Consider the following 17,619-nt stretch of genomic DNA (forward strand, 5'->3'; position numbering starts at 1 on the left):
TAAGTTATTATCTGCAAATATAATATATATATCTGCAAATACCAATAAGTGTGAGTGGATGTTAAAGAAAACTGAGAACTTTGCAGAGAGGCTTAGCGTGTCTTCAGCTGTGCAGGAACTGAAGACTCATTAAGAATCCACTGTACAACCAACTTCCAGGGCAATGGTGTGCATGTTTATCTGTCTCTAATGGGTGCACTCCCAGGAAGGTGGGCACTGGATTATAGACTAGACTTTGGTTTAAGACTGGCATTGGGGGAAGGAAGGGATCAGCTATGTGGCATGCAGAAATTAAGCTATTTCTAGTATGGAAATGCAATTATTGGGAAAGCTTCACTTGTTCACACTTTTTATGTGTGTAGCTAATGATTTATTTTTGGGACCTCCACTCCACCTGCAAAGAGGGCATAAATTTGCACATGCAAATTTTATGTAAATGTGTATCCTCTTCTGTGAGTGGGTCAGAGAACCCCATCCACATACAAAGTACTGGACCAGAAAATCCTTTCCTCTCCACCCCCATACACAGGACCAAATGTACACCAGCCATCAAAGCCTGTATAGTTGGTAAGAACTTTTAGCTAGCATATTATTAGAAAACATATTAGCTAATTGAGGATAAGTATATCAACAACCATAGTAATGCTCATGAAAGTTAGATTGCCAGCAGCTAAAAATGATTATAGTGCAGCCACAAATCCTTGTGGAAGTTCAGTTTCCAGACCAAGCCTCTTATTTCCAGGCGATGCACACAGCAGTTGCGAAAGGGTGCTGTGCAAGAGTACAGAACGAAGGAAGGCTGTACTTGTAGAAACAGAGTTGTAGAACTTCCAATTCTCTAACTGCAGGTTCGCTTGTAACAGAGAACATATTGTTTATCTCCTTTATTGGTCAGACAATCTAGCAGTAGCTGGAGAAATTCTGCCCGCTTTTGCATTTTAAATTAGCAAACATTTTCTTAGTAAACTTGCACAACAGATTGGTAAAACAGTCTTTCTGTTGTGCCTATAGTTTAACATTCATTCCTATAAAAGTTGAAGAGTTTCACAAAATTTCTTTATTTTGCAGTTTGTTTTACCCATTTATAAGTATATAATTCCAATATTTGTTTGCGTATGCATATCTATTTTCTATCTGATTTGCATGATAATATTCCCTTTATTATTTATTTTATTGTTCACTCTTCTAAAATATCTCCCAAGTAAAGGGAGTTCACTATTTAAGCATCATTGCTTTCAGTGAGTAAGTTAATCACATCTCTCTCTCCTACTTTAGTAAGTGGAACTTAAAAGTGCTCAAATTTGGCTGGGTCATCACTGGTAAATACTGGATTTTGAAATAAGCTAAGTTTCTATTATGTGATAGAAACTTCTCCCTGCACAAATTGCTACTAGGTTGACAGACAGAGTGTGATTCTTTTGGTGGATTTCACTGTCCTTGACCATGGCATCCTCCTGGACCTGGATCACCTTGGAGGGCAGTGGGTAGGCCACTCTACTTACCTGGCTCGTTATTCCTCAAAAGCAGGCCCCACACAGACCAGACCAGAGATCCATCTCGTTAAACATCCGCTTCTCCTATGGGAAGCTCACAAGCAGGACAGGAGCAAAATAGCACTCTCCCAACTTGCGTTTTCCAGCAACTGGTATTCAGAGACATCCTGTCTCCAGTACTGGAGATAGTACACCATCATCATGGCTAGTTGCTATCAGAGGCGGAGCAAGGTGGGTGCAGTGGGTGTGGCCTGCCCCAGGTGACATCCCTGGGGGGGGTGACATCGCCGTGCCGCCCCCCGGGACGGTGCTTGGTGCGGGCAGCACCCCCCCTGGAACACCCCCCCACACCGGAACGCTCGGTGCAGGCTGCGCACCCCCCCACACCTCTGATGTTTAGTCAGAGTATCATTTCTTGTAACCTGAATTCACTGTTTCAGGCCCTGTCCTTCAGAGCTTCCTCCATCCTCCTTGTAACAGACCTTCAGATATTTGAGGATGGCTGTCATATCTCCTCTTTTCCAGGCTAAACATACCCAGCTCCCTCAACCGTTCCTCATATGGCTTGGTTTCCAGACCCTGTCTCATGCTGGTCACCCTCCTCTGTTCCAGCTTGTCAACATCCTTCTTAAATTGTGGTGCCCAGAATTGGACACAGTATTCCAGATGTAGTCTGACCAAGGCAAAATAGAGTGGGACTATTACTTCCCTTGATATGGACACTATACTCCTGTTGATGCAGCCTAGAATAGTGTTAGCTTTTTTTGCTGCTGCATCACACTGCTGACTCATGTTAAGCATATGGCCTACTAAGACCCCTAGATCCTTTTCACATGTACAAGTGGTAAGCTAGGTGTCCTTCATCTTATCTTTGTGAATTTAGTCCTTCTTGCCTAACTGTGGAAGCTTTCATTTGTCCCTACTGAAATTCATTCTGTTAGTTTGGGCCCAGTTCTCCAATCTGTTAAAGTAATATTGAAATTATGCCAATAAAGGTTGAATGAATGAGTAATCTTGAATCTCGATTCTGTCTCCTGCGGGACTGGCTACACCTCCCAGTTTGGTGTCATCTGCAAATTGGATTAGCATCCCCTCAACACCTTTATCCAAGTCATTTAGAATGCCATTGGACAACAAGGGGCGCAGGACAGATCCCTGCAGCACCCCACTTGTCAACCAGCAACAAATCCACCTAACAGTCATCTAATTCAGCCTACATTTTACCCGATTCTCCACAAGAGTATCATGGGGAGCCTCATTTCTGTTTCTTTTTTTTGATGGAGTAACAAGCTGGGTGGATCAGGGGAATGCTGTGGACATAGTGTATCTTGATTTCAGTAAGGCTTTTGACAAAGTCCCCCATGATACTGCTGGGAGGAAGCTGGTAAAATGTGGACTGAACAAGGGAACTGTTTGGTGAATTTGTTGCTGGTTGGCAGGTTCAGTGATGTAGAGTGGGGGGGGGGATAGAGGGGGCCGTTGTCCTGGGCACGTTTTTTGGAGGGGGTCTTAGTAGTCATAGCATACTTTTTCAAAGTGCTCACAGACCGACTGTCAAATTATCTGTTCTAGGACCTTTCCTGGTGTTGATCTCAAGCTCACAGATATTTTCTTGGGTCTTCTTTCCCTCCACACACGCCCGACTTCTAGACAGAATAATATTTTCCTGCATTTATTTAGGACTAGCTTAAGATTGCCAGAAGAAGTATCAGCAACTTCAGATATGCAGCTGACACAACCTTGATGGCAGAAAGTGAGGAGCAGTTAAAGAACCTTTTAATGAGGGTGAAAGAGGAGAGCGCAAAATATGGTCTGAAGCTCAACATCAAAAAAACGAAGATCATGGCCACTGATCCCATCACCTCCTGGCAAATAGGAGGGGAAGAAAGGGAGGCAGTGAGAGATTTTACTTTCTTGGGCTCCATGATCACTGCAGATGGTGACAGCAGTCACGAAATTAAAAGACGCCTGCTTCTTGGGAGAAAAGCAATGACAAACCTAGACAGCATCTTAAAAAGCAGAGATGTCACCTTGCCAACAAAGGTCTGTATAGTTAAGGCTATGGTTTTCCCAGTAGTGATGTATGGAAGTGAGTGCTGGACCATCAAGAAGGCTGATTGCCGAAGAATTGATGCTTTTGAATTCTGGTGCTGGAGGAGACTCTTGACAGTCCCATGGACTGCAAGAAGATCAAACCTTTCCATTCTGAAGGAAATCAGCCCTGAGTGCTCACTGGAAGGTCAGATCATGAAGCTGAGGCTCCAAGACTTTGGCCACCTCATGAGAAGAGAAGACTCCCTGGAGAAGACACTGATGCTGGGAAAGATGGAGGGCACAAGGAGAAGGGGACGACAGAGGACGAGATGGTGGGACAGCGTTCTGGAAGCTACCAGCATGAGGCAGTGGAAGACAGGACTGCCTGGCCTTCTCTGGTCCAGGGGGTCACGAAGGGGACCAAACGACTTAACAACAACAAGCAGCTTTCAAAGAGCAGCCAACAAGTTAGATACAGTAACTTGTTTTCCCAGCCTGTGAATTGTTTCCCTCCATGTATAAAGATAGTAGTAAGCTGTGTCCAAAAAGGCAATGGAATGCTGCGTGTAAAAGTTTTACTACCTTGTGTCAAATCTAAATCCTTGTTTGCACTTTCTGAGCCATAGAACAAAGGAAGTAAAGGGGATGAGGGGAGCCCAGGCCACCGCGCAACAGAGCAAGTCCACGGAACTGAATGGGACTCCAAGACATAGTATTGGACTTAACTTCCCTTTCCCTTTCTTCTTTAAATTGAAGAAGATGGAAAAACACAACTGCAAAGAGCCTCAAGCAGCAATGAAGATACTAGAGATTCCTCCCCAGGACTCCTTCCCTCCTCGGCTCCTCTGACCCCCTTCTGGCCTTTGTCTCCTGGGCGGGTGAAGGCAGCTCCCCCCCCCCCCCCGCTCCGTTTCTGTAAGCCAAGCGCTCATTTCCTGGTCGGATCCTCTTAAAGAGGCAGCGCAGAGCAAACCAGACAAAAGGCCCTTGTGCTGCTGCTGCTGCTGCTTCCCCCCTCACCTTTCCGCAGCTCGGCCAGTTGTAAGCCAACCACGTGGTGCTGCTGGCTCGGGGAGGGGGAGGGGGGGCGCTGCTCCGCGACTCCTTCCTTGGAAAGGAAACACGGGTTGTGCGGAAGTTCGTGCGAAGCCCCCCCCCCGCCAGGCTGAGCCGGGGCGCATTTTACTCGGCAGGAAAGGCTGCCAGGAATTTCTGCTTGCCCCCTTCCCCCCCGCCCCGCCTTCCGGCTTGCAGCCGCCGCCCCCCAGGAGCCCAGAGGCCGAACTCCGCGGGGCTTACTCCCAAGTAGTAGCTCTGTCTACAAGCCGGGCAGCTAGGAGCGCGCCCTCAGCCTGCCGCACTGTGCACGCGCAACAGCCAGCCGCGAGGCAGTGTCTGCGCAATCCTACGCGCCTGTCTCCGAAGTCAGTCTCCCGGAGTTCCGCAGGCTTGCTCCGTCTTCAGTGTGCGGGAGGACTGCGGCGGCAGCACCCAGTAGCCTGCTATCCTAGCTTCGCAGCCGCAAACTGACCAGGCCACCCCCCGCGCATCTCCTTGCGCTCTTTTCTCGCTTCCTCGTCTGAAAGTGGCCTTCTTGTCACTTTGCTCCCATTTCCATGTGAGCTCGCCGTTCCCTCCAGCTGTTTTTGTGCCTGCCGATCATCCTCCTCCTCCTCCCTCACAAGATCCCTTTTATTTATTTCCCTGTAACCTGAGCCAGCCGCCCCCCCCCCTGCCGCCGCTTTCTCAGTTTCCTGGTGGATCCGGCTCCTTTAAGAGGCCGAGCTCAGTGCTGGGAACTCACGTCACTTTGCAACCCAGAAACTCTCCAGATCAATGAGCGAAGAAGAGCCGCTTTTCGCAGTTCTGCCTTTCAGTTTCCCTCTTCCAGGAAAGGGAGAATTCCCACATTGAGGGGCAGAGAGAGCCAGAGGGGGAAGGGGCGGATTGCAGCTCCGCCGGAGCACAAAACACTTCTTCTTTTTAAAAGAATCAGAAAAATCCAATCCCCGTCCTCTTCTTTTTGTCTCTGCTGAGAACCCCAAATGCCCAAGTGAGCCATGCAGGGCGCATCTCCCCGGGCAGGTCGGCGGCAGTCCTGGTGGATTTGTCTTTCTGGAAAGATGATCGGAGGAACTTCTTAAAACGCCTGCGGTTGGCTGGGAAAGGATTTCTGCTGGGGTTGGAGGAGGAAGAGGAAAGGAAAGAGGAAAGGGGAGAAAAAAAAGAAAGACGAGAACTTCCTGGTCTCTTTATTTCCTCCTCTTCTGAGACATGTCTGAGGGTCCTGGCCAGTGTTGTATCAAGGTAAAAGCTCGCTTTAAAAACCCCCTTTTAAAACCTACTTAGAGCTGATAATGTATGTTCCAGCCCCCGAAACTAAAGATGCAATTGTGTATTTAATCCTTGGTCGCTTTAAGGAGTCGCCTAGAGCGGAAATAAGCGCCCGGGTCTCTTAATTTTCTTCCTCCTCTGCCTTTGGCGAGATCCCTTCCCGATCACCTTGGCTTTCTTCGTCTAAAAAGGAGGTCGAGCCTGATCCGTCGGGAGAAACGGGGGAAGAAACCAAGCTTGTTTTCTGTTTACTGTATTTGCAGGGGACTTCTGGCTGTGAACCCGGAGTGGGGTTGACTCTTGTTACACAGCTGGTATGTTGCTTTGCACAGGGATCTCTGAAGTCAGCCTGAACTTTCTGTAGTATTCAGAGGAGAAGTTCCTCCACACTTTCAACTGGAATTCTTCACTAAAGCTGCTGCAGTTAAAAAGGGATGCCGCCGTCCGCCCTTTCGAACTATAAAGCCGTTTATGGCAGGTTCCAATCCTATGCATGTTTACTTGATAGTAAGTCCCACTTACTCCCAAGTACATACAGAGTTAATTGTAACCTTACTTCTGAGTGGCTGTGCAATGTGATCCTTTTCCTATTTACTCAGAAGTAAGCCCCATTCAACTCAGCGAGACTTGCTTCAGAGTAGAGGTATGTATGTGGGCAGCCCATAAGGAAGGGGAGCTCTGTGTTTTATAAATATTGAGCTTCACACGTTTTATAGGCTGCCTTACTGTCCAGCATCAGGTGATAAGTCTGAGTGACATTCTGACAGCTAAAAGGCTAATGTCAAAATTATTTTGAGACCACTATACAAAGGAGGGAAGGGAAAGGAGAGGGTGTGCATGTGAAACAACCTTTGTCAGCAGCTTATTTCTAAAGTGTCCATTGAGCACTATGGTGCTATTACCACATACATTTGCTACTTGATTAATTTCCTTATTGGTTGCCTAGAATGGATAGAATTGGCACTGCTGCACATTTGTAAGAATACAATTGTTTAGCATGGCAGCGCCTGCACTTTGGGACTCCCTTCCTATTGAGATCAAGCAGGCACCTTCACTGGACTCTTTGCAGCACCTGCTAAAAAGCTTTCTTGTTTAGGCAAGCCTACCCAGAAGCTTAGAAAGTTCAGGTAATTTAAATCTGTTTTAGTATTTTAACTTTTTGATGTTTTGAAATAGGGCTGTGAATTTTTCTTGGTTTTATTTTTTTATCTTTTTGTAAATGGCTTTTAGGCTTTTTACAATCAAACAGTGTATAGATATTATAAAATGAAATAAATAAATAGAGGGGGGCTGTTTTGTTGTTTGATATTTCTGCTGCAAAGTTGCATTTCTTTCTAACAAATTTCAAACTTCCTTTAAAGTTCTCTGGAACATTTGATAGAATTAAATAGGTTGCTCTGTGTTTAGTGGCCAAGGGATTCATTCAGATTATGAAAAAGGAAGCATGGTTTCAGTGAGCTAATTCCAAAATTTGCTTTTGAAAATTTTTGAATATGCATTTCCATTTAGCCAGAAAAGGTATTGTCACATCTCAAAAACTTTTAACTCTCTGTACTTTTTTCTTAATCCAGCAATGTATTTCTCTCGGAATTACTGATGCTGTCATCCTGTGCACTCTTTAGCCCAGTTACAGATAGGTAGCCGTGTTGGTCTGCCATAGTCAAAACAAAAAAAATTCCTTCCAGTAGCACCTTAAAGACCAACTAAGTTAGTTCTTGGTATGAGCTTTCGTGTGCATGCACACTTCTTCAGATACCAAGATAGTATTCTTCAGATACTACTCTTTAGCCCAGTGAGACTTGCTTCTAAGTGAGCATATAAGTTGCTAGGCTGATTAGGGAATAGGTCCCATATAACTTGGATGGTTTCCCTCTGAGGAAATATGCTTCAAATTGCAAAGCAGCAATTTCAACATACAGTAGTCCTTCCTCTGCTGTGAGATGCATTTTCCAGGGGACATTGATAGGGTTGCACCAAGGTCATAAATACAGATTGAATATGTACCAGAAGTTTGTACACAGTTTTATTTCAGGAATGGCACAATTTCTCTCTTTTGAGAGCTGTTTTTCTGCAGTGGCCAATTCATATTTTGCCACACACACCCTCCGCCAGAACCTTCCCCAGATGGCCTTAGACAAGACATAGTTTTCAGCCTCCGTTGTCTCATCTGTAATACTGGGCTACATCTACTTTTCTACCTTTTAGAGGGGTGGCTTTAAAAGATTACTGAAATAATGGCATGTAAAGCACTGAATATTCCAAATGCTCCATATACTGTAAATGCTTAGTATTACTGTTTGTCTCTGAACATGTGTAGTAGCATTATGTGGGGAATTTAATTGTGTAGCCTGATCCTATCTACATTTATTGAAAAGCAAGTCTTACTGATTTCAGTAGGACTTACTCCTAGTAGGTTTGTATAGGATTGCATCCCAATGAGCGCTCTGAAGATGGTTATTTCTTGGTCTGTTGAACAAGTGTGTGGTGAAATGTCTCATTTTAAGTAGCTCCTACAGGCCCGTGAGAATCTTCCACCTCCCCCCCAACCCCACCCTGCTTGCTTCACCCTGCAGTTATGCCTAAAAATTGCAAGGATCCATATACGGGCAGCAAAGTTCCGTTTTGTATTTCCCTGATTTATATTTTTATTCAGGACAAGTTGTGTTGCTTCACACCCAGTATTTCCATTTCAACATGTTCACTCAAATAAACTTAAGGTTCTATGCAATGTGGCATTTTAGGGATGGGTGATCAGCACCAATGAAGCTTGAAAGCAAGGCTGTTCAGTGCGTGAGGCATATGTTGCTTATGGTGGCTGCTGACTCTTTACAGTATTACATAGCAGCTGAAAGTTTCACTTTCAAACTGTTTTATGTTCTCCAACTGTATCAAGTACATGTTTCCCCTTATCTTTCCTTTACCATTCTGGGGCACACAGTACATAGTTTGTTTACAGTAGGTTTATGGTAAACTAAGATCTACTAACCTGTGAGTGCCTCTGACCTCAGTTGGACTTAGTTCTGAGTAGACATGTGTAGGATTGCTCTTTGAGTAATGTGTTCTTTTGTACAACTGTAACTAAGCATTTTGGCAGGGTTATGTATCTGACTGGGACACGGGTGGCGCTGTGGGTTAAACCAGGGAGCCTAGGGGTTGCAGATCAGAAGGTCGGCGGTTTGAATCCCCGCAACCGGATGAGCTCCCGTTGCTCAGTCCCTGCTCCTGCCAACCTAGCAGTTCGAAAGCACGAAGTGCAAGTAGATAAACAGTGTTTCCGTGCGCTGCTCTAGTTTTGCCAGAAGCGGCAAATGCTTCTGCTGGCCACATGACCCAGAAAAACTGCCTTTGTACAAACGCCGGCTCCCTCGGCCAGTAAAGCGAGATGAGCGGCGCAACCCCAGAGTTGTTTGCGACTAGACCTAAGGGTCAGGGGTCCCTTTACCTTTTTATGGATCTGACTGTTTAAAACAGGATTTTCTTCTTGTTTGCTGGTCATTGGCTTTCCAAGTTTCCATTCCAGAAAGGAAGTATAGGCAACTCCCCATTTACACGGGGGTTATGTTCTGAGCACCACACACATCAGTGAAATTGCGTGTATTTGAAACACCATTGGAAAAACCATTAGAGGGGAAAAACCCCTCTAAACCCATTGAACCCCTTGGAAACCCCTTTAAAAACCAGCAGCACTTACCAGATGCCAAACTCTGCCAAAGCACACCACAGTCGCTCCCTCCAAACCTCCTTGCTCAAACTCCAGCTCCCCACAAGCCTCAGCAGTCAGTGCAAGGGCTTGTGGGATTGCTAGGCGCTGTTTTTATGCCTTTTTGCCCTTTCTGGGCTCTTCTGTTTATTTTTTAAAATATATTTTTATTGTGTTATACAAAACAAATTTAAGTTCAAACATTAAATATCAGCATAATCATTTAGCATTCCCCTCCGCCCTTCCATGGTTACCATTATCAATCTTTTTCTTTCCAACTGCTTCCCTTATTTTCTCTCTCTTTTTTAAATCATCCATTTATACTATAGTTTTTTTGTACATTACAAGCATTATTCAAATCCTGCCAAGTTTTTAGTTGTTTACAGTGTTCTCTTAGGTACATTGTAATTTTTTCCTATTCCTTCTTAAAGTTCTTCCTGGTTTCTGATTTTCTCAGTCATTTCGCCATTTTGGCCTAGTCCATCATTTTCATCAGCCATTCGTCTCTGGTCGGGACTTTTATCTTCCTTCCAACTCTGGGCCAGTAGTATCTGCGCTGCTGTCGTCACGTACGTAAATAGTCACTTCTGCTGCTTCAGAATCTGTGCACCTAAAATACCAAGTAAAAAAGCCTCTGGTTTTTCCACAAACGTTATTTTAAACATTTTTTTCAACTCATTGCAGATCATTTCCCACAATGCTGTTGTTATCTTGCACGTCCACCGCATGTGGTAGAATGTGCCTTCTTTCTCCTTGCATTTCCAACAGACATTTGAATCAGTTCTGTACATCTTTGCTAATTTTACAGGTGTTAAGTACCACAATACATCATTTTCATATAATTTTCCTTCAGCGCACAGCACGCTGTAAATTTTAAATGCTCCCTCCATAACTTTTCCCAAGATGAAAATTGGATATTGTACCCAATATCTTGTGCCCATTGTATCATTACTGATTTAACTTCTTCGTCTTTGGTATGCCATTCTAGCAACAGTTTATTCATTTTAGAAAGTAACTTCCCATTGTTTTTCATAAATCTTTTTCAAACCTTGAAAATTCTGTACTAAATCCATTTTTAAAATCTATTTTAAACACTTCATTTAATGGATGGTATTGCAGCCAGTCTGTTACTAACTGTCTTATGTCCCCAAAACTTTTCATTTTCAATTGTTGTTCTACTTCCATGAGCAACTCTTTATAGGTTGCCCATTCACTTTTTGCATTAGTCTTTTTCAAGGATATCACTTCCACTGGGGAAAGCCACCTTGGTGTCTTCTGCTCTAACAGGTTTTTATATTTTCCCCATATACCATAAATTGCTTTTCTTACCAAATGATTCAAAAACCCTTTTCACTTAGGTTTTCTCATACCATAAATATGCATGCCAACCAAATCTATTAGCATGACCCCCAAGGTCTAAAATATCTGTATTTTTTAAGATTAGCCATTCCCGTAGCCAGCAGAGACATGACACCTCATACTATAATTTCAAATCTGGCAGAGAGAAGCCACCTTTTTCTTTGGTATCCATTAGTAGTTTATATTTAATCCTTGGTTTCTTCCCCTGCCAGATAAATTTAGAAACATATTTTTGCTATTGTTTGAAGTGTCCTGCTCTACTGACTATGGGTATTGTTTGAAGTAAAAATAACATTCTTGGCAATACATTCATTTTCATAACTGAAATTCTTCCCCAAAGTGATAAGTTCACCCTTCCCCAGACATCCATATTTTTCTTTATCTCTTTCCATGTTGTTACATAGTTATCCTTAAATATATTTATATTCTTAGCTGTTAACCATACCCCCAAGTACTGCACCTTTTTTGAATTATCAGTTGTGTTGCTGATTGTAGCTCATTTTTTTGTTCTGTCATATTTTATACCCTTGGTATACTCAGCAACGGGTTTTCTGCTGTTATTAGAAGATCATCTGCAAATGCTCTCAGTTTGTATGCTTTGCACCCAACTGTTACACCTTTTATTTCTTCATCAGATCTTATGTTCCTTGCCAGGGTCGCTAATACTAAAGAAACAATAATGGCAACAGGGGACAACCCTTTCTGGGCTCTTCTAAGGCCATTTTTGCATTTTTAAAATTCATTTCCAGGTTTGGCATGTCTAAATGGGGAGTTGTCTGTATTTTTTTACTTTTTCAAAAGAGGTGACTTTACATGTACAGGAGACTTGGTTGAATAGAGGAGCTCTAGAGCTTATGTACAGTGGTACCTCGGGTTACAGACGCTTCAGGTTACACACTCCGCTAACCGGGAAGTAGTACCTTGGGTTAAGAACTTTGCTTCAGGATGAGAACAGAAATTGCATGGCGGCAGCGGGAAGCCCCATTAGCTAAAGTGGTGCTTTAGGTTCAGAACAGTTTCTGGTTAAGAACGGACCTCCAGAACGAATTAAGTTCTTAACCAGAGGTGCAACCGGATCTTCAGCAAGTAAAATGAGAAATCGAGTCTTTTTGGCATTTTCGTTAAAAAACAAAAAAAGCTCAACAACTTTCAGGGTGCCCTGCAAGATAACCCAGTCAATAGTTGCTCCTGACATCCCATCCCCCTCTTTGCCATCCTGAGCAGTGATGAGGCGTCTGACCTGTGCCAAGGAATTCCATGATGTCATTTTCTTTGCTTTGGAACAATGTCTTTGCTTGTGTACAGGGGAGCTGTAGAGGACCTCTCCACTCTGAGGGGTGCAGAGTCAGGGATGCGTTCTACACTGTAGACTGGCTCCTTATATGAAGGTTACGGTCACCAAAATGGAATGTGTAGTTGCCTGGGCAAGACAGCTCTCTTATTTTTTGAATGATGGACTGACTGTAATTGATTCTCAGTTAAACATCTGGCTAGTTCAGATGACAACCTTGAGCCAGGTTAAGAGCTTGAAGAAGAAAAGTCACTTTATCCAGGAACAGTCCACATATCAGCGTTCAGAATTTGCCAGGTGACAGGCGCCTAGGACTTGCTGATCGTAAGGTCAGTGGTTTGAATCCCTGCGGGGGGGTGAGCTCCCGTCTTTCGGTCCCAGCTCCTGCCCACCTAGCAGTTCGAAAGCACCCCTAAGTGCAAGTAGATAAATAGGTACCGCTTTATAGCGGGAAGGTAAATGGCGTTTCTGTGTGCTGCGCTGGTGCTGGCTTGCCAGCTGCAGCTTCGTCACGCTGGCCACGTGACCCGGAGGTGTCTTCGGACGGCACTGGCTCACGGCCTCTTAAGCGAGATGAGCGTGCAACCCTAGAGTCGGACATGACTGGCCCGTACGGGCAGCGGTTGTTGTTGTTTAGTCGTTTAGTCGTGTCCGACTCTTTGTGACCCCATGGACCAGAGCACGCCAGGCACCTCTGTCCTCCACCACCTCCCGTAGTTTGGTCAAACTCATGCTGGTAACCTTGAAAACACTATCCAACCATCTCGTCCTCTGTCGCCCCCTTCTCCTTGTGCCCTCCATCTTTCCCAGCATCAGTGTCTTCTCCAGGGAGTCTTCTCTTCTCATGAGGTGGCCAAAGTACTGGAGCCTCAGCTTCACGATCTGTCCTTCCAGTGAGCACTCAGGGCTGATTTCCTTAAGAATGGATGCGTTTGATCTTCTTGCAGTCCATGGGACTCTCAAGAGTCTCCTCCAGCACCATAATTCAAAAGCATCCATTCTTCGGCGATCAGCCTTCTTTATGGTCCAGCTCTCACTTCCATACATCACTACTGGAAAACCATGGCTTTAACTATACGGACCTTTGTTGGCAAGGTGACGTCTCTACTTCTCAAGATGCTGTCTAGGCCTGTCATTGCCCTTCTCCCAAGAAGCAGGCGTCTTTTAATTTCGTGGCTGCTGTCACCATCTCCAGTGATCATGGAGCCCAAGAAAGTAAAATCTCTCACTGCCTCCATTTCTTCCCCTTCTATTTGCCAGGAGGTGATGGGACCAGTGGCCATGATCTTCGTTTTTTTGATGTTGAGATTCAGACCATATTTTGCGCTCTCCTCTTTCACCCTCATTAAAAGGTTCTTTAATTCCTCCTCACTTTCTGCCATCAAGGTTGTGTCATCTGCATATCTGAGGTTGTTGATTTTTCTTCTGGCGATCTTAATTCCGGCTTGGGATTCATCCAGCCCAGCCTTTCGCATGATGTATTCTGCATATAAATTAAATTTATATGCAGGGGTACCTTTACCTTTTTATTGGCCACTTGCGACCAAGCAGAGATGCCCAGGCACCAGGCATGCACCTGACTTCTCCACCATCTGGAGGTGCATGCCTGGAGATCCTTGGATCTTGACTGCTTTCACACACTAGCAACGCATCCTAGAGAATTCTATCTATTATATTTTATCTGCACAATCAGAACAAATTTCTGATTGGAACCAAAAAGAGATGTCAGGCCCATCCTGGCACCCAGGCATCTTCACTTGGTCGCAAGTGGTCAAAAACCAGGTGCCAAATGCGCCTGGTGCCTGGCTAATTTCATACAGGGCAGTTTCAAAGTTGTAATTAGCTCCCTCTCCCCCCACCTCAGATGACTGTATCTAGTAAACACTAAAATTAATATGTTTAATGGTTTTTAATGACTCCATATTTCACCTGCTTTAAATCTAAATAATATAAGGGAAGTCCATGCTGTTGAATTACCGTATCTTAAAATATTTACAAGTGTTGTAAATTTCTGAACCAAAACATTTGATCAGGAAAAATAAGCAATAAAGCACCCTTAGTATGGCTTAAATGCTATTTACTGGAAGTTTTCCAATAAATATAATTTTCAAGTATATAAGTTTTAAAGCATGCTAAGGGTGCTTTATTGCCTGTTTTTCCTAATGAAATCGTTTGGCTCAGACAAACATGAAAAATTAACGTACCACACTTAAGTAAAGGTAAATGGACCCCTGGCCATTAGGTCCAGTCGTGGCTGACTCTGGGGTTGCGGTGCTCATCTCGCTTTACTGGCCGAGGGAGCCAGCGTACAGCTTCCAGGTCATGTGGCCAGCATGACGAAGCCGCTTCTGGCAAACCAGAGCAGCGCACGGAAACGCTGTTTACCTTCCTGCGGGAGCGGTACCTATTTATCTACTTGCACTTTGACGTGCTTTCAAACTGCTAGGTTGGCAGGAGCAGGGACCGAGCAACGGGAGCTCACCCTGTTGCAGGGATTCGAACCACTGAACTTCTGATCGGCAAGTCCTAGGCTCTGTGGTTTAACCCACAGCGCCACCCACTTCCCATTGTGCCACACTTACAGTTTACTAAATTAAAAGTTATATATAATCAATATGATCTCAAACTGTTTAGGGGATTCTTTCAAGTTTTTCCAGAAACCCACATCATTGTCTGGAAGTGACACTGGCATAGTTCTGTGAGTGATCACTGCTTCATATTCCTAAGCTATTACAGTAGGAGCATGGCAAATTCAAAACTGTTTGCCTGCAGGGCATCTATTTCAGTTGCTGTTGAATGTTTAACTCAGGGTATGTAAACCCTGCTGCTCTTGTGTGGAAGCCAACACCCCACTTGGTCTGATGTTTGGACTCACATGTGTGAATCTTGCAGAACTCAGTACAGTATCCCCTTGCCACCACCAGCCTCAAAATTGGCAGTGCACGTGGTAAGGGATTGTCAAACATTACTAACCTTTGCGTGTTTTGCTACTTGGTCTTAGTATACAAATTTTATCAACAAATATATGGTTCCTGTCTTTCATCTGAAGATTTAAGGGCAGTTCATTATGCTGCAGGTTTATCTCTCCCTGCTGTTTGTGTGTGTGTGTGTGTGTGTGTGTGTGTGTGTGTGTGTGTAATATGTAAATTGTTCCTAAGATTGCAGCTGTAAATAGTATAGCAGGCCTCCATAAGGTCCTCTTGTAAGTCTGGTGTGCTGTTACTGCAGCAAGCAGTAGCTTCACATCAATGGCCTCCCCATTGAAGTGAGTCTCACCCCAACTTTATATTATTTTAGAAACTGGGTAAAAGCTCATCTTTTTGTCAGGCTTATGGAGGCTGATGAGTTAAACCAGTTTAATGATGCTTATGAAAACATTTTATTTGTTGAAAGGCTGCATAGAAATCTCTTAATTAATAAATAAATTGGTATGCCTGGGTGGGTATATCTTGGCTTAGCCATGAATTTACTGAATGGCTCTTTTTTTGTCTACATTTTCAAAGTGGAGATAAATGATAATGGCTTGCCATTCAGGGTTGTTGTAAGAATTATTAATTATGATGTTTGTGAAGATCTTCCACCACTTAAAATACTAATGTCTAATTGATGTGTTGTGTGATGTTTAACATGTGTAGTATATAAACGATAAAGTGTATTTCTTGGATGAAGTTGATTTAAGAAACTAAATCAACAGGTTCCACTTGAGAGCTTTCTGGGAGGCAACTTAATAAAAAAAACTTCTGATCTGGGATATCCCAGTTAAATGGAAAGCTTCAGTTCTTTATAGAACTCTTTTTTAAAAAATCTTAGAGCAGTTTTACAAATTATAAGCGGTACACTCCCATGTCCCAAACACTGTTTATCTATGTGCCTATGTTCTCTGAATGGTATGTGGAATATACTGTTGAGATTAAGATTCCTCGGGGCTTTGTATTCCCAGCATATGAGCAGCTTCTTCTAAACCTTCCTCCCATCCCGAAGGTGTCTTGGATAGCAGCTGTCTTCAGTCAGGGCACCTGAGATTTCTGAACACTGTTAACTCTGGCTACACATAGTTTCCCTGAACTGGGGACACCCAACTTTTGCACCCTTGGGGTTCAGCTCTGCTTTCCAGTAAACAAAGTTTGAAAGTAGATAACGCCAGCACCACATAGATAAGTCACTGGGTTTCTGTCCTGACATTTTAGGAATTTAGCTGCCTTCTCAGGTCTCCAGAGGAAGGAGTTACCGGTAAATCTTGGGGCAAGGAGCCTGGGTCAAGGAGCAAAGCCATTTTCTACTTGGATTTAAAGTCCCTTTGCCACCCAGACGTCCATCTGCACCCTTTGTGTCCGAGGATCTAAGCTTCAGGACACTTAGCAGTATGAAAAAAATAGCATCATGTCTGACCAAAAGCACACGTCCCTGCTTTGCGGTACTGAAAACTCTTAGTTCTTTTTTCATCCTTGGAGATGTCTTCTGAAGAATTTGTGAACATGATTGCCTTTGTTAAGGTTACAGCTTCCTCCCTTGGTCTCTAAAAGTTAGATGTCTGCAGGTGGGGTGATGAACCTGCATGTAAATACTTGCATATTGACATCCTTCTCCTTGTTTCTGTTTTGTGGGCTTTCCATGGGCATCTGGTAGGTCGTTGTGAGAAGAGGGCGCTGGACCAGATGAGTCTATGTGCAAAGTGTCTCCATGTTCATATGTGAAGGGCAGGTGCTGTCACCTGTGTCTTTTCTGCAACCTAGGATAAGATGGAGAGCACTCGCTCTCTTCCTGTTTATGACAGCTGTTTTTTGGTTTTTTTTTGCCTGGAGGAGATTCTTATTTGCCACAGGCAATTGTAGCTATTTAGAAGTCTTCAGGAAGAGCTCTACGGCTACTGGGCACCTGTTATCTGGTGGGCCTGGGGCATTATTGAACATGAAACCCCCAAAGAGCTGTGACATTAAGTATAGTATATTTTTTGCTCCATTGTGTGGTTTTAGAGAACCATTTTGTTTTTCCTTTCCAGTAAAAATGTTAGTAAGGTTTTTACCACACATTGATTGCAATTGTGTAGAATTGTTAGCTAGCGGAACAGACTTCTTCCTGCTCTAGACTATTGAAATAGGAATGTCTTGTGTATACAGCACCTGCCTGTGGGAGCATAGCATTGGTGTTTGCCCTGTTAGTAAAACCAGGGTCAAATACTGAAAGCATTACTTCGTCAGAACAGTAATGATGAACACAGAAAGTTACACTAGTTAGGAAAACTGTTTTCTAGAGGACTCCAGAGCCTCCCAGGCCATTGTACCAAATCACCAAAGACCTTTTCATGATGTGCTTTGAATATCCATACAGTATCCTTTGTGATTAGAAATTACTTCACATCTGCTTGGAAATAGAGCTGTTGAAATAAAAATGCTCTGCTTTAATGCAGT

The 17,619-nt window shown here is 43.9% G+C and overlaps 1 protein-coding gene across 2 annotated transcripts in view; it reads left to right on the forward strand.

Annotated features, from left to right (window-relative positions):
- The first annotated feature begins 5,241 nt into the window (after positions 1–5,241).
- Positions 5,242–17,619, forward strand: part of ETV6 (ETS variant transcription factor 6) — a 145,191-nt gene continuing 132,813 nt past the window's right edge. For both annotated transcript variants that reach the window (XM_028728615.2, XM_028728616.2), the window contains exon 1: positions 5,242–5,834. In XM_028728615.2, coding sequence (XP_028584448.2) covers positions 5,802–5,834 — 33 coding nt within the window. In that variant the 5' untranslated portion in view covers positions 5,242–5,801. The remainder of the gene's footprint in view (positions 5,835–17,619) is intronic.

Source organism: Podarcis muralis, chromosome 6, assembly GCF_964188315.1.
Source record: "Podarcis muralis chromosome 6, rPodMur119.hap1.1, whole genome shotgun sequence".
Lineage (NCBI taxonomy): Eukaryota > Metazoa > Chordata > Lepidosauria > Squamata > Lacertidae > Podarcis > Podarcis muralis.